The 22,652-nt window shown below is 38.8% G+C and overlaps 1 protein-coding gene across 3 annotated transcripts in view; it reads right to left on the bottom strand.

Annotated features, from left to right (window-relative positions):
• The window catches only part of LOC121090606 (LYR motif-containing protein 2-like), a 106,675-nt gene that overhangs the window by 56,661 nt on the left and 27,362 nt on the right, over positions 1-22,652 (bottom strand). For all 3 annotated transcript variants that reach the window (XM_040599305.1, XM_040599303.1, XM_040599304.1), the window contains exons 19-45: positions 22,070-22,166; positions 20,371-20,484; positions 19,580-19,727; positions 19,309-19,419; positions 18,323-18,474; positions 17,693-17,871; positions 17,125-17,333; positions 15,925-16,071; positions 15,038-15,179; positions 14,781-14,915; positions 14,566-14,704; positions 13,483-13,621; positions 13,263-13,393; positions 11,323-11,467; positions 10,063-10,192; positions 9,251-9,484; positions 8,318-8,515; positions 6,684-6,892; positions 6,027-6,149; positions 4,852-5,049; positions 4,652-4,759; positions 3,374-3,562; positions 2,182-2,271; positions 1,813-2,073; positions 1,395-1,665; positions 564-723; positions 142-258 (exon numbers count right to left, since the gene is read on the bottom strand). In XM_040599305.1, coding sequence (XP_040455239.1) covers positions 142-258; positions 564-723; positions 1,395-1,665; positions 1,813-2,073; positions 2,182-2,271; positions 3,374-3,562; positions 4,652-4,759; positions 4,852-5,049; positions 6,027-6,149; positions 6,684-6,892; positions 8,318-8,515; positions 9,251-9,484; positions 10,063-10,192; positions 11,323-11,467; positions 13,263-13,393; positions 13,483-13,621; positions 14,566-14,704; positions 14,781-14,915; positions 15,038-15,179; positions 15,925-16,071; positions 17,125-17,333; positions 17,693-17,871; positions 18,323-18,474; positions 19,309-19,419; positions 19,580-19,727; positions 20,371-20,484; positions 22,070-22,166 — 4,276 coding nt within the window. The remainder of the gene's footprint in view (positions 1-141; positions 259-563; positions 724-1,394; positions 1,666-1,812; positions 2,074-2,181; positions 2,272-3,373; positions 3,563-4,651; positions 4,760-4,851; positions 5,050-6,026; positions 6,150-6,683; positions 6,893-8,317; positions 8,516-9,250; positions 9,485-10,062; positions 10,193-11,322; positions 11,468-13,262; positions 13,394-13,482; positions 13,622-14,565; positions 14,705-14,780; positions 14,916-15,037; positions 15,180-15,924; positions 16,072-17,124; positions 17,334-17,692; positions 17,872-18,322; positions 18,475-19,308; positions 19,420-19,579; positions 19,728-20,370; positions 20,485-22,069; positions 22,167-22,652) is intronic.

Here is a 22,652-nt window from a genome sequence, read left to right as displayed (position 1 = left end):
AAACTGAACAGCATGCAAAATAGCAAGACTGGCTCACTGCTGACTTCTTTTTTCTAATCTGCTATTTAGTAGGAGGAAAAATAAGGTAAAAAAAAAGCGAAAAAAAGGAAAGAAGGAAAAAAAAGCAGAAATGCAAAGCACCTGAAGTTTGGATGAGGAGCTATTGTAGGAATTGTGCCATCTATCACACCTCTCTCACTCATGGTAAGAATTCCTCCTGGTTCAAGTAAAGCATTCAAGCGGTCCAGCACAGAAGGGCTATAATCAAAAGAAATGTTTATGGTTATAAAAAGGTAACAATTCAATCCCTTTCTGATCTGAAATCAAAATGGTACCGTTCTTAAGCAAAAAGCCAAACAGCTAATTACGACATAAGACAACAGGAAAACTATCACCTGCTAAGCTGTCTGAGAAGGAAGACACGCTTCCAGAAAAAGTTACTGCTCCCGTGTGTTGTTATCAAATGCAAAAACACTCAGTTGTGAACCATACAGTAAAAAGCAAAATAAATTAGGGAGGCCAAGGGATTTTCTCAGTGAAACAAAGCCACTAAAATCTCTTACTTGCAGAAGTTAACATTGTCCATCAACAGCCAGTCTCCAGACTGCAGGGCCTGAACCAACATCCCATCCACCCACTCAAAAGTGCCATGGCTGTTGCGGTCAGCAGCATGGGCCTGCTGCAGCTTGAAACGGCGAAACTCTTCTACCAGGTGAGCAAACTCTGAAAGGAAGTGTATTTTACATGAAGACGTACATTACTGAGGTAGCTGCCTGCTCCATTCAAGAAAAATAGTTATTTTGTTAAGAAGCATACGTGCTTCCCACTTTTTAAGGGAACGTAACAGCAGAGGCTCCAGCTCGAAGTAGCTTCCCACAGGCAAAATCCATGAGGACAGTGAGGGTTTGCAAGCACAGAGAAATATAAACTAGACTGACACTTCTCTCCAATGCTTGTCCCCCATCAGATGAAGTTTGATGGGTATTAACATCATACTTTAGACAACGATATAAAAAGAAAAAAGGGAAAGAAGAAAAAACAACCCATACATTATTCTCCTGACAGCTGTAATGCTCAGCTGATCAGTGCTTCAGAGAACAAATGCAAGAACAGAATATCCAAATACCCTTTCTTAGGAATACAAGGTAAGAGCTTTATAGCATCCTATGTTGAGTAGTTCAGTGCAGGAGAATTTCAGCATCAACTACTGATCACTAGCAGGTGTAACTACACAAAAAATAAACCTGAAGAGCCACCATCAATGTAACTTTTTCAGAAGCTATGAAGTAGCATAAAAAGACCCCTACAACTCCCTTGCATTTCAGATTTATCATTTCTCTTATTTTCTCCAAAGGAACATTATAGCGTCACTTCAAATTGCCCACCATACATACCTGCCTTTGAGTAAGAGTTTATTTTGTTGTTTAGTCGCTGGGTAAGTACAAGTATTCCCTCCAGTTTGCTCACTAATTCAGTTGTAACACTTCTACCTCCTTCACCCAGAGATTTGGGTTTGTAATTCAGGATGAAATTGCTCCAAGCACGCAGCACAAGTTCAGCATCATCTGCACAAATTTCTGTCAGCAGGAGACTGTCCCTTACTAGTGTGCTCACAGCATTCTCCACTTTTTCCAAAAGGCGCTGCCACGGCCTATTGATATCAACCTGCAAACATGCCATGAGAGTTAGTTCGTCCGGAAGACTGTGGTGCCTAAGGCTCCACTTGGTGCTTAAACACTAAGATTTGCAGTGGACCAGCCACTGTTAGGTAGGAAGAAGAAATTACAGCCACACTACCAACACAGTATTTACCTGTTCAAATCCACCCAGGAGTTCAGTTGTATCCATCGCACTGTTCATTGCCATGATTTTTAGTCGATGACCAGTCAGATGGGCCAGCAGCTCAACAATACTGGTTTTGCCGACAGCTGCTGGGCCCACCAGGATTACCATCCAGCTCATGTGCACACATTTCATTATGGACTCAAGCGACTGCAGTGAATGATGCAGAAGTGAGAGATTTCTGCCAGGACGATGAATATAGTTGCCACGAGAAAGAACTGAATAACCGATCTGGAATGGATGAGACACAAATGGGTGAGTACTTAAAGAGGCAAAGGGGATTTCGCTGTGCCAGTCACTTCCTTCTCTCTCAACTCTCAAAAACTCTTGTCAGTTTACCTGAACATTATATGGAGTGATGTGAAACTCTCTGGTTCCTGTATACACAGCAGCTTCCTCACCAAAAATGTCTCTAAACGTAGATATAACCTAAAAGAGTTGAAAGAGCAAAAAAGAGACTTGTCAGTTAAGTTATCCATTCTTCTAAAGATTTACTTACAAAATAGCCTTTCCTCTCAGCCCCACAGCTGTGTGATGGTAACTAACACAGTTTAAACTCAAGTGGCATTTCATTCAAAGTGCAGCAAGCAATTAAAGGGAGTGCGAGCTACCCACACTCCTTCATTAACCATGCTTTCCTGTGACTCGAAGTATTCTAAGTAATGTTTCTCTTTAACAAAATACTGGGAAATAAGTCACTCCATAAATAAGCTCTTTGACAACACACAAAAATTTAGTAATACTACAGGAAGGGGAAAGTATGCCTGTGAGACAAATATCCAATCGCATATAGTCGGTAACTTCAGTCTTGCAATTTGATTGACTTTTAGTTTAATACCATGTAAATGTTGTGAAATGAAACACAAGCAAAGGATTTCTAAGCAAGAGAGGGATAAGTGGGTAGCAAAGGTGGAATAACAACTGCAGTGAGCGTGTTTTGTAAGAGCAACCTTAAGCAGTGAGTTTAACAGAACGAGGGGAGCCATCTGACAGGCAGATGAAAGAACTGACAGATAAATTAAAGTCAATAAAAGAAATCCAAGCCAGAACAATTTAACAACACTGGCAGGGAAGAGCAGAATTAAAGGACATTATTTTTATTTACCATACTGACACAAACGCTTTTTAATCATAAATTTAAGAATCTCTCTGTATCTCAGTGCTATTTCTTTTCTCTGCTATCTTCTTTCCTCACAAATATGCATGCAACCCGTGCCACTTCTATGAGAACATTATTAATACAGAATCACACAAGAATATGCTGTGTTTTTCTCTAAGTCCTTTGTTATTCTGCTTGCCTTCATTTATCTCAGCTTTCTGCTTTTACACTAGTAGGTAATCAAACTGGTATTTAAAATGACAAGAGGAGCAGGTACCTGTGTGACACTTCAAAACCCGAAACCTACCTGGTTTTGTTTTGTAAGAGGTAATGTCTATGAATGAATTTCAAGGCATCTTAAAGTTTACGCTTGGATTTCTAGAAATGCTTCCTGACAATCGGAAGAGCAAGGAAGAACACCACACGGCTCACCTTTTCTTTGTCTTTCCTGGTTCTCATTCTTTCTCCATACACCAAAAAAACATGCTGGCCTGGATCATAACATCCTGGTGACTGGTCAACAAGCATAAGCTGGCACCAGCGGAAAAGATCACGTAAGTTGAACTCCCAGGGTCCTCCTTTCTGCCCCCACTTTTTTTCAGTCATTACTTCTTTGTCAATCTGGAAAAAGTAGCATTTAAAAAAAAAAAAACAACAATCTTTTATTCTGCCCAAGTGCTGGTCTTCAAATATTTTTTTAAAAAAAAATTCAACTGAACTTCTGCCTTTGGCACTGCTTACAAGACAGAGGATAACAGAAAGAGCAAGCTGTATTCACTTTCTGAAAACATCAGGAATCAAAGCTAAATTTAATTTGCCTGTTACTAACTCTCTCAATGCTCAGATTGCACACTATAAATGAATATTCAGTAAGATACTGCCACAAAAGATTTTACATAAAGCCACAGAATACTACCTTCACTTAATATTACTACCCGTTTTTTTGTTTCATGACATGAAGATTAAATGTAATTTCAGAAGCACGACCATCAATAAAATTCTTACTGTGAATTTTATATTCAGCACTTCGCTCAAAATGGCAGCATCTAAGCCACAAAATAGCAGATTAAGTTCATGCCTTGCAGTTAATGCTGGTTGAAAACCATTTGAATTAGCAAAATTTTAGATCCAAGCATCTCTGAACCCTTTGCTATGGGCAAATCCTATCAGGAAAGGCTTTCCTTTATTGGTCTCAGTGTTCCAGAAGAATGCCACATATACTTACAAGCTTCTGCTTCTGTAAAAGTCAGACGCTGCTTTCACAAACAACATGCCAGAATAAAGAGCAGATTAAGAATTCAGACCAGGAACAAAAATACACATTTCAGTTCAGATACAGCTCATTCTGTTTGTGCTTCAAAAATAATCTATATGTGTGGAAAAACATCATTTTCTCAACTCACTTCAAGCTACCAAACCATAAATTTTTCCACCTTTTATGGAACAAAGCCTTTATTTATTAATTTATTTTATCTTCTGTGAAAAATAACGCTTCTTCAGTTATCAACCAAGTATCTCACTGTAGCGGTACAAGAATTCAGGTGGGTTTCAGTGGTGTCCTTTACTTTCTGCTGCATATACTACCATTCTGCTTTTTTACCCACATACTTCTCCGTAAAAACGCTTGGAAATATAACATTAGATTTAATTTTTAAAATCTTACTGCATTCTGCCAATTTCTACACAAAAGAAATTAAGATATATATTTACCTTGTTATTGAAAGCAACCATGTTAGCAATAATACTTTTATCAATAGCAGGAAACAGCGTATTCCCAATAAACTCCATATCCTCTGCAGACAGTGGATCAACATACACCTGTAGAATCAAGAGCATGCCAAGTGTTGATACAGTCAGAAAACTACAAGACAGGATTCGTGACATAGTTTAAACCAAAAAAATAAGCTTGCCTGTGTAAATCTATTAAGAAAGGACTTGGGCAGACCCTTTCTTCCACCTCCTTGTCTGTAAGGATTCTGGCATCCAAAAATCTTAGTCATCTTGTGCTGTACGTGAAAATTCATTCCCAATTCTGGAACATAAATCTCTGCTCTGTGGTCAAAGCATGCATTGAGCCCCTCTAACACAGACTGAGAAGCCAGGTTCAACTGAGGAAAGAAATAAGGATATAATATTAATGCTCCACAAAATACTTTGGCATAATCTCTAGTTTAACAGTCTGGGATACTCAGAAGGTATGATGCAACTTCTTTGCTGTTCTAGCAGTCATATGTTATTACATCCAGCTAGACTGTTACCACACTGAAGCAACTAACACTTTTCCTAATGTGCACTTGCTCTCTGAAAATATATTTTCACCACGATAACAGAACAATTCTCCGCTGTAAAATCTGCATGTTCAAGAAGTTTCTTCTGAACTTATGTTCACAGATCTGTGACATTCAGTGTTTTGTTTGCTTGTTTTTTTAAATGAAGGAAGTCTGGGTTATTTAAATTTAATGGTTGTTTAAAGTGGTATTCTTCATAACAGGAAAAAAAAAGGTATAAAAACAGATAAAGAATTTATGATTTTGCACTCTGCAATAATCAGAATGCAGGCTGCCAAGAAGTGAGCTGTGTGCATGCGTATGCTTGAAAGCACTTGCTACATGGTACAGGAACAAACCTGTGGTGGCAAAACAGAACTCTTCATCATAATTAAATCTGTACCTAGTGTATTAGCACCAGAAATATTTCAGTGAAATTATATCTATATAAGAGCACGTGTATCCAAACTTCTGCTGACATGCTTCCCAAAAACTCTCAAATGCAAATTAAATCTATCCTTGCTTTTCTGCAGGAATTTATGCTGGGATTTGATCCTTGTTCCTGTGTCTAAAAGAGGTCTACTCAAAACCAGTCTTTTACACTCCCTCCACAGAGGGCCAAGGGGCAGAGGGACTTGGAGATTATTTTTCTTTTAAGCAGAACTATCGCTTTCAATGTGGCACTAGATGCACATAATTAAAAGAAGCAAAATTTATTTCAGCCATCAACCCATGAAGGTATTTATCCTACATGGCAAATCACCCCCTTTGCTCTTCCAGAACATTCCATTTTATTTTTACCTCAAACTTGAATTTACCTCATCCAATACAATCCAGTGTCCAGCCTTTAATGCTGCTAGTAGTGGTCCATCACGCCAGGCAAATTCTCCTCCCTTCCCACCTTCAACAGGCAAGTCTGTCCCAAACAAGTCTGTTACATCCTTTGGGAAAAGAGAACAGGGGAGAGGAAGGGTGGGATTACAAAACTTCGCAAAGGTTCATAAACAGCCTTTGTTAACTTTACTTCACATTTTCTCCCTCCCCTTCCAATACGTACATTTTCCCTCTGTTTAAAAAAAAATCAGAACTTGCTGGATGCTAAAAGGTTTTCTATGACAGGACTCCAGTGACCAGCTAGTCGCTGTTTTTAACACCAAAAAATTAAATTAGAACAGAAAAACTAAAAAGCCTTAAAACAGTTTCCAAGTCACTTTACAGAAGCCAAGAAAAACCACAGGAGACACAGATACACGTCTTCACTTGAGAAGAACAGAAAAATCTGGTAATTGGTATTCGCTCAAAGAAGCTCACTGCTTTTTCTGGTTCCCCCTTCCCATCTAGTTTTATCTTGAGAGCAGGAAGGAAAAAATGACATTTCAGACTCAGTGTCAAATTTAAAAAGAACTATGCTTTTTAAGTTAAACAAAATCTCCCCCCTGCCATAAAAACTAAGTTACAAAGACATTTTATTCTACCGTTTGCTCAGACAGGTTGATTCGAACAAGACAGTTTCCTGAGGCTTTTGCCAGGGCAGCAACTAGACTAGTCTTGCCCACTCCTGGTGACCCCTCCAATAAAATGGGTTTGTTAAGCTGTAGGGCTCTTAACAGTCTTTGTGCGTTCACTGCTGTAGTCCCAGCATTTAGAGCATAGTCTGTAATGTTGCTCCTTTGAAGAACAGGGCCTAGAACAAAGGAAAGGTAAACCAGAAAACAATTAAACCAAATGTTTATGCTGGAGCTGCTGACAGTGTGCTTCTGAATGAAATTGTTCTGTCTGTTAATCACTGATCTCATTACAACAAGCAACGGAGATCAAGCTTGTACCCCATTCTCACAGACGGAGCACATATACTTTCTGTTTGACCCGCAGTTGTGTCTCAGCCCATCTCCACATACTTTTGTTGAATTTTGTAAGAGCATATGAATATATGATTTATTTTGCCATGATACTTGGACACTTCCTGCTTCATGATGTAAACTAGAGATCTATCACAGAAAAAATCATACATCTGTACTTGTGCTTCAGATATGTGGACATAAAACTCAAAAGTGGCTTTTGAAAATTTGGCACTGTTTTTTTTGAAAATTCAGTCATGTTATAGAACAACATATTAACCTGTTCCATACACTGCTAACTCTGTGAAGGAAGACTGCTTTAATTAAAACGTGGTGCTAGGCATGTACTTCCTTTACTGCTACTATGACATACAGCAAGGAGAGAGTACAGAGCTACTCTGCCAAATTGCAGCCGGCACAGCTCACTGGGACATCGCTCTGCAAATTCTGTAATACAGCATTGCTCAAGTATACAAGATATTAATCACCACTTTATCTTACACATCTTGATACCTGTTCAGTAGCAGAGGGGAAACTAAGCAATTTACAAAGAAGCATTACCTTGTACAATTTTATGCATGACTAACATAACCCATGGATATAAAAAAAATGTTCAAAGCTGAATGATTAATACAGCATTAGGAACACATAGTTCTATGTATTAAAACCCAACCAGCTCAACTAGAAAGCTCAGTCATCACTTTGTAGTGATGACTTAGTCCTGTCACTGTATTTTGAGGGTAGAAAGCAGTATTTTGGTAGTTCCATTTGCACCAATTTGTGACACGAGGGACTAAATTTTGCACAAATTGCAGTTTATCTTTGAGAGGCTACAGCAAGGCAGGGCTCTAGTCTTCGTTCTGTTTAGCACTGTATGCAGGACTCCTGCTTCCCTTGCTTTACAGAAGGGCCAGGATGAGCTGTAGCTTTAGTTAGTGGAAGTTAGCAGACATTCTAACCATGCGAAGTGACAGAAAATTACAGCTCAGAATTAAAGAAGCTTTATTACACCAAGAAGTCTACCAAAACTAGACCATTAACCAGTAATTTTAAAAAGTCAAAGAAAGCAATTAACACGTGCCTTCTTAATAAACGTGACCCAATTGCAATCAACATACTTGGAGGCAGAAAAGGCTTTTTTTCTAAGGCCTGAAAACAAACTATAGGTTGTACCGTGATTGCTCAGGTACCCTACTTAGACCTAGTGGATAACAGAACTATTGGGAATAAAACCCACAGAATAAATGTCCCACTCCCACAAAGTCTCTTGCCTCTTGGAATAAAAAAGGGGTGGATTCCCATAAAGTCATCCATCCACACAAAATCTTTCTCCTTTGTTCGGTCATAAATCTTCAGTTCATTCTTCTGATAATCAGTCAGCTCAAGGAATTGACTCATTTTGTCATGTAAGAATGTCAGGCATTTTTCACGAGCTAATAAAGCCATATCAGCTGAGCAGGATGTTGTACCTGTAATTAGAAAAGTTAAAAGTGCTTCACAAATGTAACTAGGCACATGTGTCTTATGACTAAGAAACTCAGTTCCTTCACAGATGCCATTTTTGTGCACACAGGTTTGTATTTCACGTTAGGGATTCTACTTGCCAGTGCTTCCAGTAACATTTAACATGGACAAATTATTCTGTGTGCAATAATTAAGGACACCTTATTTCCAAACCCCTTTATTCTACCATCACTACCATCCTGACCCCTTGCCATAGTTGCTCCAGGCCTTCTTTCCCTACATTTCTTGTGGTTTTTTCACTTTTTTCACCACTCCTATTTATCAGCTGGGCCCGTGACCAGACATTGAAAGATGCATTCTGAGCTATGCACGATACAGGCTAGTATCCAGATGCTGACATGTGGGATGGGAGAGAGAATAACACGTGGTCATGTGATTAAGTACCATATCAGCTCAGAAAACTCAATAAAAAACACAAGCTTTCTTAATTTGTGTGCTAGCTTTTGAAATATTATTATGACTACCTCTAGTTTACTTAAGCTTGCTGTATTACTCAAACTGTTGCTACTGAAACACAAAAAAAGCATACAAGTACAGGATATTGTTAAATGGAAGCGTAAACAACTCTTGGAAAAGTTCCATGCTGCCCCCAAAGCATTTTATTTGCATTCTACTAAAAAATATTAATACAAATATATACCTTCATATTTTCTGCTACCAGATGAGCACTGAAGACTTACCTGATCCTATCCCATCAATGTATACCAGACATGCAGCATGGACAAAAGACATCATTGGAGATATGTAAAGAATGCTATATTCCTTGGCAGAAGTTGACTCTTCGTTCTCTACCATGACATTCATAAACTTAACCCAGGACAAAACGTCTCGCACACTGAGAATACACTGGCGACCAAACTCTTGATTAGTTAGCCATTCAACAAAGTCCATCATGAGCTCTGCTATGTCTGCCCCTGAAGAAAGTAAAAAAACAAACCCCCCAAAAAATCAATGGAGCTACCAAATAATTTTGTTGGTCACACCTACTACAGTGTTGCATAAAAAGCATCAATAAAGTAGACATAGCTGTCATATGCCTGAGCAACGTGGATGGGTACTCCATGTCCTAACAGGCAGGATAACCAAAGAGTTAGTCCATACCTGTGCTGTCATTACAGATAGAATCAAGTGACTAATACTGTCTTGTTACTTGAATTTAAAACTAATAGTGAAGCTGCTGGCAGAAAATGAAGTGTCAGTTCTTTCAACACCTTACATGGAAACAAAGAACGTGCACTGAAGGGCTGGGGATAATTCAACTACCTGGACAGTGAAGCAAATACAGCCTTGAACGTACTTCTGGTTAGCCATGTAACAACATACACAATGAGGGAAGAACAAAGTCCAAACTCTTTCATAACTGTCCTCAGACAGAAATGTACTTATTGAAAAAGGGGACACACAGGTGTAAATTCTGAGAAAATTTCAGCAGCCTCCATACTAATTTGGTTTTTAGCAACGTTTGAATACCTATACAAGGAGAAATACCCACCCTGATGGTTTATTCCGCTCAGTGACAATCCTGGATGAAGATTGTGTTTTACAATCTGTATCAAATCATCACGGCCATTGCTTTGCGGACACCATATTTCTGTAAATCTGTTGCGCAATGCAGGAGAAAGCTGCAAATGAGCAGAATGACATAGCAGTTGAAGTTACATTATAGCATATTACATAAGGTTGCAGTTAACCGATAGCCTTGTAGCCCTAGTACTTGCAAACAATAAATAAAATTACCAATCTAGACCTTTCCTTCTAATTTTGCCAAGGTCACTCTGTAACACAATCTTTGAGAGAATGTGGATTTTAAGATTTCTAGTATTGGCATCAACCCAGGAAATAAAAGATGAAGAAAGTTGAAAAGAATATGGGAAGAAACTGAGCTGGTTTGCAAGCACCAAAGCTCCATTTCATTCTAGGACATCACGTATCAAGCAATAGCTACACAATGTCCCTTTGCATACAAGAAGCAAACTACCACACGGAAATTTGCCTTCAACTGGAACTTGCTTCTGTAGTTCCTCTTTTCCTCTGGCTGAATTAGTCAAGCAAAAAAACATTAGTGTAAACATAATGCAGAAATAAATCCCCTTTAAACACATGGCTTTACAATGAGTTGTTCTGTACTGTAGAAACCACTGTAAATGGAGTAGCCATCTTCTTTTGAGTAGAAGAGCTTATAATTCCTTTTTTTAGTCCTAGCTCTCAACACTGCTTAAAAGTTTATTTTGTTGGGTCCCCCTCCCACCAGTCTGTCCTAAGTTACTTAAAGCTGAACTTCAGAAACACATTTCCTCATTTAATGAGAAAGGTCTTTCAGGATGTGATGTTCATACCCATTGAAAATTACAAGATTACTTCCGTCACTTTCTGAACAGTATTACAGAGAATAATCTATTAAACAACTTCACACTACTCCAGACTCACGTTAGAGTTGGATTTTCTTGCTTCATGAGCCACAGTTCCTGTACTTGAAGTATTCTACATACCAAGTCTACCGGGAGTATTTAGAGGCCTGAAGTTTTCTGACTTTCTGCTGAGCATCGACTTAATATTGTCAAAACGTCAGCACACAAAAGTGATGAAAAACAGATACATCCTGATCCTCCTCTACAGCAATGAAGCAGATACCTCCTAGGAAGCACTGGAGGCCAGAACTGGCATGACGCATTTTTGCATTGCACCTCCAATCACTAAACAGTCAACATGACCAGAAGATACAGGCTGTACTTCCAGTTGCTTTGACATTTACCTCTTTTTTCCCAAAGTCACCTCCTGGGTTCATGGTTGCAAGGATACGGAATTTCTTTCCTGCAACTAACAGCTCTACCTCATTTTCCTCATCGTCTTGACCACCTTTTTCAGCAAGTACCAATGTCTTTTCAGCTTCAAGAACACTAGAGAAGGTTAAAAAAAATGTTTTAAATTTCATTTCACACTTCAAAACGTCACTTAAAAATGAAAATCACATGAATTGGGCAGAAGTCATATAAAAATTCAAAATAATAATTTTTTTAAATCTGTTCATCCTCCCCAAATGAGAACACTTCTGATATTGTTCAGAAGGAAACTCTACCCAATCCTGTCAATAAGGTTCAGCTCAAATGATCTGTCAAAAAAACCCTTACCTAATGAAGTGTTGCAGCACTCTCCAAACTAGCTGGCTGCAACAAGGCCTTTTACCATCACATACCAGCACACTCTTCATGCCAGTCCCTCTGCTGCCTTCTCCTAGTCTCACCTCATCCAGGGCATGCTCCTTCTGCTTCTCTCTCTTCCGTGGCTGCCCAACCACTTCACAGAACCAGCCACAGCTGCACCTTGTCTACATCGGCCAACCCACCGCCCCTGAAGCCAGCCCACAGTTGTATGTTATCAATGATAATTAACCTGCCTTCATTCCTCTACAATAAAGTACAAACCTCACAGATCTCTTTACAAAAGCAATGGCAAAATGTACATTCATAGGAGCTAGAAAAAGAGATCTGCACAATGAGTCAATCTTCAAGGTCACAGATTATACATCTGAGAAGCATTCTACTAGGTTTCTGTGCTTTGGGGGGATTTTGTTTGGTTTATTAGCTGTACTTCACTGTACGCTGAAAGCTGTGAAAGTTTGAGCTATTATCTGTTTAGAAAGACACTGCTTAGTATCACTGCCAAAATAAACTTTAACCAAACTTTATGAAAGATAGATGCAATAACACAATGAAAAAATCCCAGCTTGTAACAGAGAGGGTCTGGATATGGTAGAAAAATAAAACTTCTAGTCATCTCAATATAATGGGCAATGGAAAAGACTAAAATGAGGGATACTGCTACAAAGAGATAATGACATGAAATTTGGTTTTTGGTTTGGATTTTTTTATTTTTATTTTTACACACACAAAGGAGGGGAAAAAAACTAGACGTTGTTTCTGGGATTTGATAAGATGCATCATTTTCAAGAGCTCACTGACAGGCTGAAAATATGAATATTACAGATGGTAAACTGGAGATTTTACTTTTAGTTTCCAATTTGACTAATGCTGTAAACTGTCTTCAAATGCTGTTTAAACTGTTTCAACTGAACTTGGGTTTATGTTCTCAATTTCTTTATCCAGGGACTTGAGCTACTGAATAAAGGAAACACTTTCATCTTATCTTTGTCGATGAAACAAATACAGCAATTTGAGCGCAGAGCAGTCTGCAGCAGCACTATAAGGCCAAATGGAAAGTAATGGCACCAACCAAAGCATTTAAACCCAACGATTCAGCGTACCAGTATATGTCAAGCAAACATATACACATCTGCTTTTCAGTTGAAGTCCCTTTCATTTTTCCAGGTATGTTAAGACATCAAGACAGGTAAGACAAGGAAGTTTCATCTTGTCTTAACTTACTATCTTTTCCCCCAGCTGTAATTAAAATTGCACACAGCACAAATTGTCTAATTAATTACTGTGATTAAAGCTAGCACCTCTGTCAGATGAAAACCAGAAAACCAAAGCAAACTGGCACAGAAGGTGAAATATGAATAAGGCCGAGTTATTTGGGTCATTCTCCCTTCCAGCAAGACCTACAACAATGAAGACAGCAGCCTACCCAGGCCATGAAACAAATCTGCCTAAAAGAAGCTACATTTACCCTGTTCATACTGTATAATGAATAGACACACTGAGGATACTTAATACTCACACATTTAAGACATACCTGTTAAGTCGCTCTAGTACAGAATCATCCGCTAAGGAAATCTCATCAAGGAGAAAAAACCCCTCCTCCTTCATTGCTAAAACAAGGGGTCCATCACACCACTCAAAGAGTCTAGAACCATCAGATTCCTCCTAAGAAATGGAAGTCAAAAGTCATCAGTAATTGCTACTTTTTGCTTCCATAGTCACACCATCCAAACTGCTATCTATGCAAGACAAACCTGGTCTTTTGACCTCTGTCTGACTGGTCGCAGTCCTCCCAGGAAGTCTGACGTCTCCATGTGCAAGTGACAGTTCACGGAGTATAGCTTCTGATTTGTTAATGCTGCAAAGATCTGACAAATGGTCGTTTTACCACACCTGCAAAGTAATTTAATTGAAAGGGAAGAATAAAAAAAACCCAAACCAATCAGCTCACTTTGGACAGGATTCATACTTTTGTTGAAGACCTATGCAGCAAGGACTAGCATGCAGATTTCCTTCTGCTCCTTTCCTTAAAAGAAATGTATGCGAAGTGAAGTCATTTTTGGCACAACTACTGTTGCCAAGTTGGGTAAGATGCCTTTAATAAAATTTAAATCAGTATCTGCATTGATGGATTTCTGCAGGTTTAAAGTCAAACTTGTTTCAGCTTGCCCCCACAGGTACTCAACTAGCCTAACACTGCACTAAACTGGAGATGCTACATGTCTAGACCGAGCCTAAGTCTGAGGATATAAACTGCTGAGTATCTAGAGTTCTCGTTTATTACCTAAATAATTTTACTCGCTTTTCTTGCATTTTTCTTCCCCTCTCTCCTACAAAAAATAACTCTCCAGATTTATAACCAGCATAGGAGCAGACACCATCCACTTCCACAATCTCCTTTACAGCATATGAAGCAGTGGGGGAGGGGTGAAGTAGTTTTAAGAGCTTGAATATAGCCTTCCTACATGTAAAGTGAAGGTGCTCTGAAACACACAAGTATCAAGATTCCCCAAAAGCAGTCTCTCCAGTGAGGCACAGTGAGACTCTACAGGGCATCTTGTGTAAAGCGGTGACAGAAGTCAGCTCTTTTCATTTTTACTACTTTCCGTATAATTTCTACGTAGTTATACATAATGCAGATAATCCCCTTCAAGATTTCTGCTGATGTAGATGTAATTGCTTCTCCTCAATAGGGAACTGAAAAACTTGCAGGTCTGCCTAGACAGAGGCCGAACTATCCCAGGTAAAGCAGCACTGAAGCCCACACAAACATTTTGTGTCTGACTCAGCAGCTGGTGCAGCACTAAAAGGAACTACATAATGAAAATTAAGGTTACCCAGTGTCTCCCACCAGCAGTACGGGTTCACCAAACTCCAGGGCTCGTCCCACCAAAATGGCAAGTCTTCTCATCCCTTGAGTCCAAACAATATGGTTAAAATCTCTGTCCATCACTGACATCTGTGTGGAGGATTTATCTGCAGGACACAAAGCAATCCATCAGCTTCCATCACATCTAGGGAACTACCAGCGTGGTCCTTCTAAGAAACTCACCCAGTAGCTTTTTGACGCTCTCCCCTGAGAAGAGACACTCAGGATGCAGTGTTCTCTTGAAGTGTTTTTCAAGGACCCTCTGAATAACATCTACCTCCTCTTGCTTCCTGACTCTGCCTGCCAGAAGCATAAAACCTATGTAACAGAGGAAGAAAGCAATTACTAATCAGTGGTTAATCAGCAACAAAAATTTATACTTAAGAACTGGGGTTAGAAAGCAATTTACAGATACTTTAACCTGATGTAGCAGGGCTCACCATCATTTGCTAAGTGCTGAAGCCAGTCATAGTCCTTTTCCAGCTGTTCTGCCAATCTGTACCTTTCAGCCCAACGAAACAGATCCCGCAGGGTAATGAACCCATGCTTCCCAGCAAACACCGTTGAACCTCTGCGGTAAGACTGTCGTAAGAACAAAACATGAGCCATTTTTTCATGAACCTGTCTAAATACTTAGAGCAAAGCTAATCTTTGCTGCGACACTATTCAAACAAACTGTATGGAAAAAAAAAAAAATTTGTACAGTCATGACTCCCTAACTCAAAACTACCTTTAAGCAGGTATTTGATAGGTACCCAGGAACAAAATATTATAAATAAAAAAACTAAGAAGAAAATAGGTACCTGGAAGAAAATAAAATCCAAGCAAAAGATTAGGTTCTACACCAAAATACGTATTAGCACTTTGAAGCATGGTCTGGTTTGTGTTGCTGCAATCGCTTTTAAATACAAGATAGTATGTAGCTACATACTGAGGGTTAAATGCCTGTTAAACACAGGAGTGTCAGAACACATCCAAAATTATTGCTTAAACACAATACCAAATTTAGCATGAGCCAAAGACAGCTACAAATTCAATACCATACTTTGCATCCAGAGTAAGGGATTATTCTACACATCAAATTCCAAGGCCTTTGGTTAGTAATTTTTTTTTTCTGCTAGCAGTCTCACAAATCTGACAACACCTTCTCTATTCTCTGCCTTAACCAGTGAACTAAGTACTTTGGTGGGTCCTCTTCCATCAGTTATGGTTTAGGTTTTTAAGTATCTGCCAGCTAGCAACACCTTGCCTCTCCAAAGGAATTTCAGCACAAAGCGGTAGAAATATGTTTGCATGTCTTCTACAAAAAGAAGAGAGACTCTCATACTTGCAGGTCTAACATGACTTTGACAAGCTTGCTGCAATAAGAAGGTGGCAAACTGCATCGCTTGTACAGGATTGTTTCCAGTTCAGAGCTTGGCAGTTCATCAAAATGCAGCTCCACAAAACGATTTCTGAAGGCTCTGGACAAAACCTAAAATATGAGAACATACTATTGCTTGAACTTTTTCCTTTTATATTCCTCATGTCATGTATCTTCCCCTGCACATCCAAAGAAAACAAGGATAGTGCCATAGCATATAAATTAGCACATACACATGAACATCGAAAGAAAGTTAAGCACCATCTAAGCACCAAACAGAACAGCCACTTTGCTCACTCCCCCTACAATGCGATGGGAGAGAGAATCAGAAAAGTAAAGGTGAGAGAATTTGTGGTTTGAGATAAAGACAGTTCCGTAGGTAAAGCAAAAGGTGTGTGCACAAGCACAGCAAAACAAGGAATTCATTCACCACTTCCCATCAGTAGGCAGGTGTTCAGCCATTTCCAGGCAATCAAGGCTTCATCAGGCGCAATGGTTATTTGGGGAAACAAAGACTGAGCATCCCCCTCTTCCTCCTTCTCCCCTAGTTTGTATTGCTGAGCACTATGTCATACGGTATGGCACATCCCTTTGGTCAGCTGGGGTCTGCTGTCCCAGCTGTGCCCCCTCCCAGCTCCTTATGCACCACCAGCCAGCTCACTGGTGGGGTGGGGTGAGAAGCAGAAACGGCCATGACTCTGTGCAAGCACCGCTCAGCAATAACTAAGGCATCCCCGTGCTATCGACCATTTTGGTCACAAATCCAAAACATAGCACCATACCAGTCACTATGAAGAAAAATCAACTGTTCCAGCCAAAACCAATCAAAACGGACACCAACAGCCTAAATCAAATCTCTTTGCCGGTGCTCTTGAGCAAGAAATGCCAAGTCAAATGTAATATACATAAACTCCAGCTTAGTAAAGCACTTAAATCTCAGCTACTAAGAATGAACTAGAAATTGGTATCTGCAAAACAAATAGCCAATGTAAACAGAACCTAGCTGTTTTGAAAGTTAGTCCACAGCCACCTCAACTTCTACCTCTTGACAGTTTCATGTTAATGCTGTGCTACACATCAGAAAGTTTTCACATCAGACTTCTATGTACAAGAAGGATTAATTCCCTAGAGCCATAGCTACTCAAAGGAAGAGATTATACAGACCTTTCTGCCACCATAGAGTCCTGGAGGATTTTGTGTAGCGAACAGCATGAAGCGAGGGTGAGCTTTGACAACTTCCTGGGTTTCAGTAATGAACAGCTCCCTGTTATCATCCAACAAACGGTTGAGAGCCTCCAGAACATCAGTGGGAGCCAAATTCAATTCATCTAGAATAATCCAGTAACCCTTTCTCATTGCATCTATAAGAATGCCTTGGAAGGAACAGAAAAAGTCCTAGATAAAAATCTAAGAAACTAAATGCAACAGAAGTATGCATTCAGACTTTTAGCAACCAGTTTTACTCAGTATAAAATCTAATCCAGAGATGGAAGCAACAGTATTGTTTAAATTGTTGAATTATCTTCTTCATGTCCAATAGGACAAGTATGATGAGACAAACATGAACTCTTAAGAATTCACTGAAATTCACGTAAGTGATCTTCATAATATGTAACTACTAACTTGCTGACAGGCCATTTCTCTATTGTAATAAACCAGACAAGTTAAGCAGAAAGGAAAAAGCAGTGGAGTGAGACAGGAATTTGGAGTAAATATAATTATGCCCACTCACCTTCCTTAAATACCAACTTCCCAGAGGCATCTGATGTATAACAGCCAATATATTCCTGGATGTCAGTATGCTCATGATTGTTAATCCTTACACAATGATTCCCAGTAGCAGCAGCCAACCAGCGAATTAAACTGGTCTTACCAACAGAGGTGTCGCCTTGAATCAGTACTGGATGAGTCCTAAAAAGGGTAACCAAAGTAATGGTTTAGAAGCACAAGTCATGTCTTTCCAATATACAAGATATCAACATTGTTTGAAACTTTCACAGATCTACATCACCAAACTTTGGAGTATCCAAGATCATATGCTAACAGGGGAACATGAGTAACTTTACTCCCAAGTGCTAACTGCTACCCACGGCAAGTTTTACATAGCAGTGTGAAGTAAACAGGTTATTCTAATTACAAATTTCTAGATTATCATTTCAATAAAACTAGGATGGCAGCAAGACGATTTGAAGAGACAAGAAATAACAGGTATGAATTCAAGTCACTGTATAATGAAAATTTAACTGTAGAGGGAAAATAGGTACTCATGCCAAACAATAAAGGCTAGACAGACAGCAACACCTGAGGCCCAAATAAACATCTTTAATTTAGTTTTTTAATAGAAAAGTTCAAACAAACTTACCCTGCAGACACAACTCTGGCAATGTCTTTCAGATTAAGCTTAACTGAAGGGGTTAGCACATACATCTCATCTACAGTAGGTTCTTTATCTCCAGCTGAAATCCAGTATCCTTCTATTAGTATAAAACTCCCTCTTTGGGGTTTTGGTATTTGCTAAGGAGACATGACAGAAATAACAGATTATACAAATGAGTTTTAATTTGCTAATGAAGACAACTACTATTACACCACTGCAACATACTCTGTAAGAAGCCATTTTAAATTAATCCCTGAACACTCCTGCGTTAAGCACTGTCCCCTTGTCACAGAATGCAAATTACAAAAAAGCCTGACCAGATTATTTCAAGGTCATGAAACAAGAATCTTTGCCAGTGCCAGGAAAATAAAAATGTCTCAAGAGTCCTAGCACTGAATTTTGAAGTATGCTTTCAAGCAGGAAGTCAGCTTCTATCTTTTTATATTCATACACATTTTCTAATATGAAGTGTTTTATTTTGAAACAAATACCTGTCTCTTACAACTGGCTTCCTCCTCCCACCTGCCCAGTCCCCTCTGCAAACTCATGCTGGGCTTCCAGCACTTAGCAAGATCCTTCCTTTCCCATTAGAGACAAAGCACAGATGTTTACTTTGTATCCATATGTTCTGCATTCAGTCTAAAAATAAAAAGCCTGTGGAAGCTCCTCAAAGTCTGTGAAAGATTTACAGTTGGAGGTACTGTATTAAGCTGCCCACATTCACAATGCTGTAATTATTCAGACTTCCATATAATTTCAAATTAACAAACTAGCTAACATATGGGCATTTCAAGCAGAAGTAAAACATTACAAAGGAACTATTACTTTTTTTTTTTTTTTCTAGTTCTTATCTTTGTAACACGAAAAACAAGATTAAAAGAAGGAAATGTCAAGGAAAAAGGCAAAGAGGACAACTCAAAATAAATTCTACTCTGAATAATAAACAGTTCTATATAGGCTTAGTTACCTACCTGCTTGAGAAGGCTTTTGATGTTGCCAGAGACTATATGTTGGCAAATTAGCTTTTGAACAATTGGGTGAGAACCTCTGTCAAGCTGTGTCAGGAAACTCAAACAGAAGCCCTAAGAAGGAGGATTATTTTCAGTGATAAAATGAAAAATTATTAGGGGAAAAAAACAATATTAAGGAATCATTTCTGTTCAATACCGGACTTAGAAGAGAATCATCATCCTATACCCAAACAGTCTTTGTAGTGAAACAAACCCAAACATAGGTAGTCACCTCATACAGTGAGCGTGGTATGCTGCTACATGGATTAGATGCTGCAAATCTCAGTGCCCTGCAAAGTGTACGGAGGCTATAGTGAGGTCTGTGGCCAGTTCCATCTACCAGCTTTGTTTCTGCTTCCTTTCTCACAGATAAATAAAAGCTGCAAAAATAAAGAGTTAGATTGTACTATTACTAATCAGACCACTGGAATTAAATCCAAAGTATGAACACTTAAGCCTATCTCCAACTGTCACTTTTTTCACAGGTTAGGAAAGCCATGCCAAATTCTGCCATCTGTACAGTCAGTGAAGCAAAACAACAGAATATTTTACAACCTTATTTTTGAGAAAGCTTGATATACAGAGAATGGCTATAAACTCAAAGTATTCTAAACTTACAGTAGTTCTGCAGGTTAATGCAGTGAGAGAGTACACCTTAAACTAGGGAAAGAAGGGTAACTTGACAAACACACAAAACTTTCATTGGTAGGATCTACAGAAACAAACCATTTTATTAGCCTCTCAAATGGGAAAGAGGCCTGCAACAACAATACTACTTTTTAACTGGTGCCATCAAGAAAGCAATTCTGAGTAAGAAAAAGTAAATCTCCTCCCCACAAGAACAGAAACCTTCAGAATGAAGAGGATGGATGTCTATGCTCTTCCATTTCCTAAGGCTATGTGAACTATTGCATAGGGAGCATTATGGGGTTTTCCAAAACAGTCTAACCACAGACTACAGTTACATACTTTCTTTTTGTGACTTATTCCCTCAAAGATTTGAAGAGATTACAACCAACTTACTTCACAATTCCTTGTACTGTATTTTTGTTCACATTCAAGCCTCTCAGATAATCCATGATAAGAACTTGCAAGTCTCCTTCATTTCTCAATTCCTCTACATAAATTTCAGTAAACCTGTAAGAATCAAATCAACCTGTAACACTTAAGACATCTGACTATATTGAAAAAATCGTATTATATATGACTTGCATGGCATACACATCTAGAATTTTGTAAAGAGCAGAGTAACAACTTTCCAAACTACCTATACACAGACTCACGAACCAGAGTAATTAAAAACCAAAAGATCACTACTAATACTTCCAAGCAATTTATCTGCATTATTTTAACTTAGTAGACTGAAAATAAACTATGGAACTGTATTTTTTAAAACTAAAATTCTAACTGCTTTGCAACAGATATCCAAACATTACAGCCTGAACACTGACACAGCACAAGCACTTTTCAAAGTGAGCTCTCTAGTGCTCTTTATTTTTAAAAAGTGGACACTTACAAGATATCACTCATTCTAATTTTGTTCTGACTAGCATATCCAAATTGTTTTCTACTTTTACAAATAATCAGCTCAGCAATGACAAAATGAGAAAATTTGACAAATAAGCAAAGGAAAATTAGCAGCAAAACATGGGCTCACTCAAGTTCTGAGTATCTTTAAATACGTCAACAGAGTGCTTCATATTTAGTACACTACACTGGTAGCTCTAGTTAATGAACATACTTTCTAACTGTTACATAGTCCAGTATATTTGCATAAGGTTTTGAAAATTAGTCTGCAGCCCTTCCATACCATGCATTATAGCTGAAACAATAGCTTAGAACGCACCACAGCAAGCCCAAAACAACTGAGGAATGCCATTAACTTCAGAGGGGTGGATGTTTTTGACAAATGGAAATACAAATTCATTTAAACTTAACAAGGCATGCTGAAGCTGAAGTGCCCTTTCTTCTGTATTACACTTTCTTTCCTTTTGCTACTAAGTTAGGTGAGCTAATAGCAACTTAACATTATTTTGCTATTAATAACTATAAATGACTAGTTACATATAGTTAGTGCCTCTCTACAGCATTTATGAATCTGGTGAGGGACTTACACACGTGACTTTTGGCACTCATGAGGGAAACTGCATCAAATAAAAGCAGATCTTTGCATTCAGAAACAGGCAGTACCGAAGAATGGATGTGCCACAACTGCAATTTCCTGGCTACAGCTTAATTGTTTGAAGATTTCACATCAAATAATTTGAGTATCACACATCTGCTCCACCATGCAGAACACCTTCCTTCAGAGTGACCAAGCCTGGATATACAGCACCTCTGAGTTATTGAAAGAAAGGCTCCTGAACAGTCCCATCTCTCTATTAACCCCATCAGTAACAAACGGCTGCAGTAGCATTTCCAGACACTGACAGCTTTATTTTAGAGAATGATCATTCCCCTGCCCCCAGTGACAGCACTCTGCAGTACTGCTAGACCATTTGCTCATGCTCAGCAACTTTACAGAAGTATTTTCCTGATGCTATTTCATGAAAAACCTTCACCGTGATGCGGAAAGTACCTCTCGCAGGAAGTTAATTTGAGTTCAGACTTACATCCCCAGGCTTCAAATAAGGTGCTCTTCACTGGGTCACCTCGTGAAGTTAGTTAAAACTCCGAAAAAGACAGTGACTAAGTATTCTGCCACAGAATCATTATTCCCTACCTGTTTCTTATTCCCGGAGGAAGATTTCTCTTTCCAACATCTGTAGCTGGATTCATGCATGCAAACAAGCGAAAATCAGGGTGACGGACAAGAGGCTCTAAACAAAAACAGAAATAAGAGACATAAGGGTAATGCTAAACACAGTGTATTTATTATGTTAAAGTAGGTATATTTAATCTGAGTCAGTTTTCTATTACTGCAAAACTACATTTTCTTAAAATGCAAGGGTGAAAAGTTTTCAGAAAACAACCCCATGTAATTTTGTTAGAAGTACCTCTGCACTTTCACAACAGCCAGAGGCAAACGAAACTCTGACTTTTATTTGTGCATAGCAGGATGTTTTAACACCACAAGATATTTCAAATATTTTAAAAGCCCTAAACCTGGAACTCCTTCTGTCTCTTTCAGAACAATGGCAGTGTTTCCCTTAGCCAGGAAGAAAACGCAGTCTAGAAAGCTCAAACATTTGTGTCTATCTGTAGCTCCAGAAAACAATACTCAGCAATTGCATTTTTTAACCTTTACGTCTGTACTGGCTCTGACTGGGAAGGAGTTAACTTTCTTCACAGCAGTCCCTGTGGTG

Source organism: Falco naumanni, chromosome 6 (genome assembly GCF_017639655.2).
Source record: "Falco naumanni isolate bFalNau1 chromosome 6, bFalNau1.pat, whole genome shotgun sequence".
In the NCBI taxonomy this organism is placed as follows: Eukaryota; Metazoa; Chordata; class Aves; order Falconiformes; family Falconidae; genus Falco; species Falco naumanni.
Note: the sequence above shows the minus strand (reverse complement) of the source record. Positions and strands in the feature narration are given on the sequence as shown.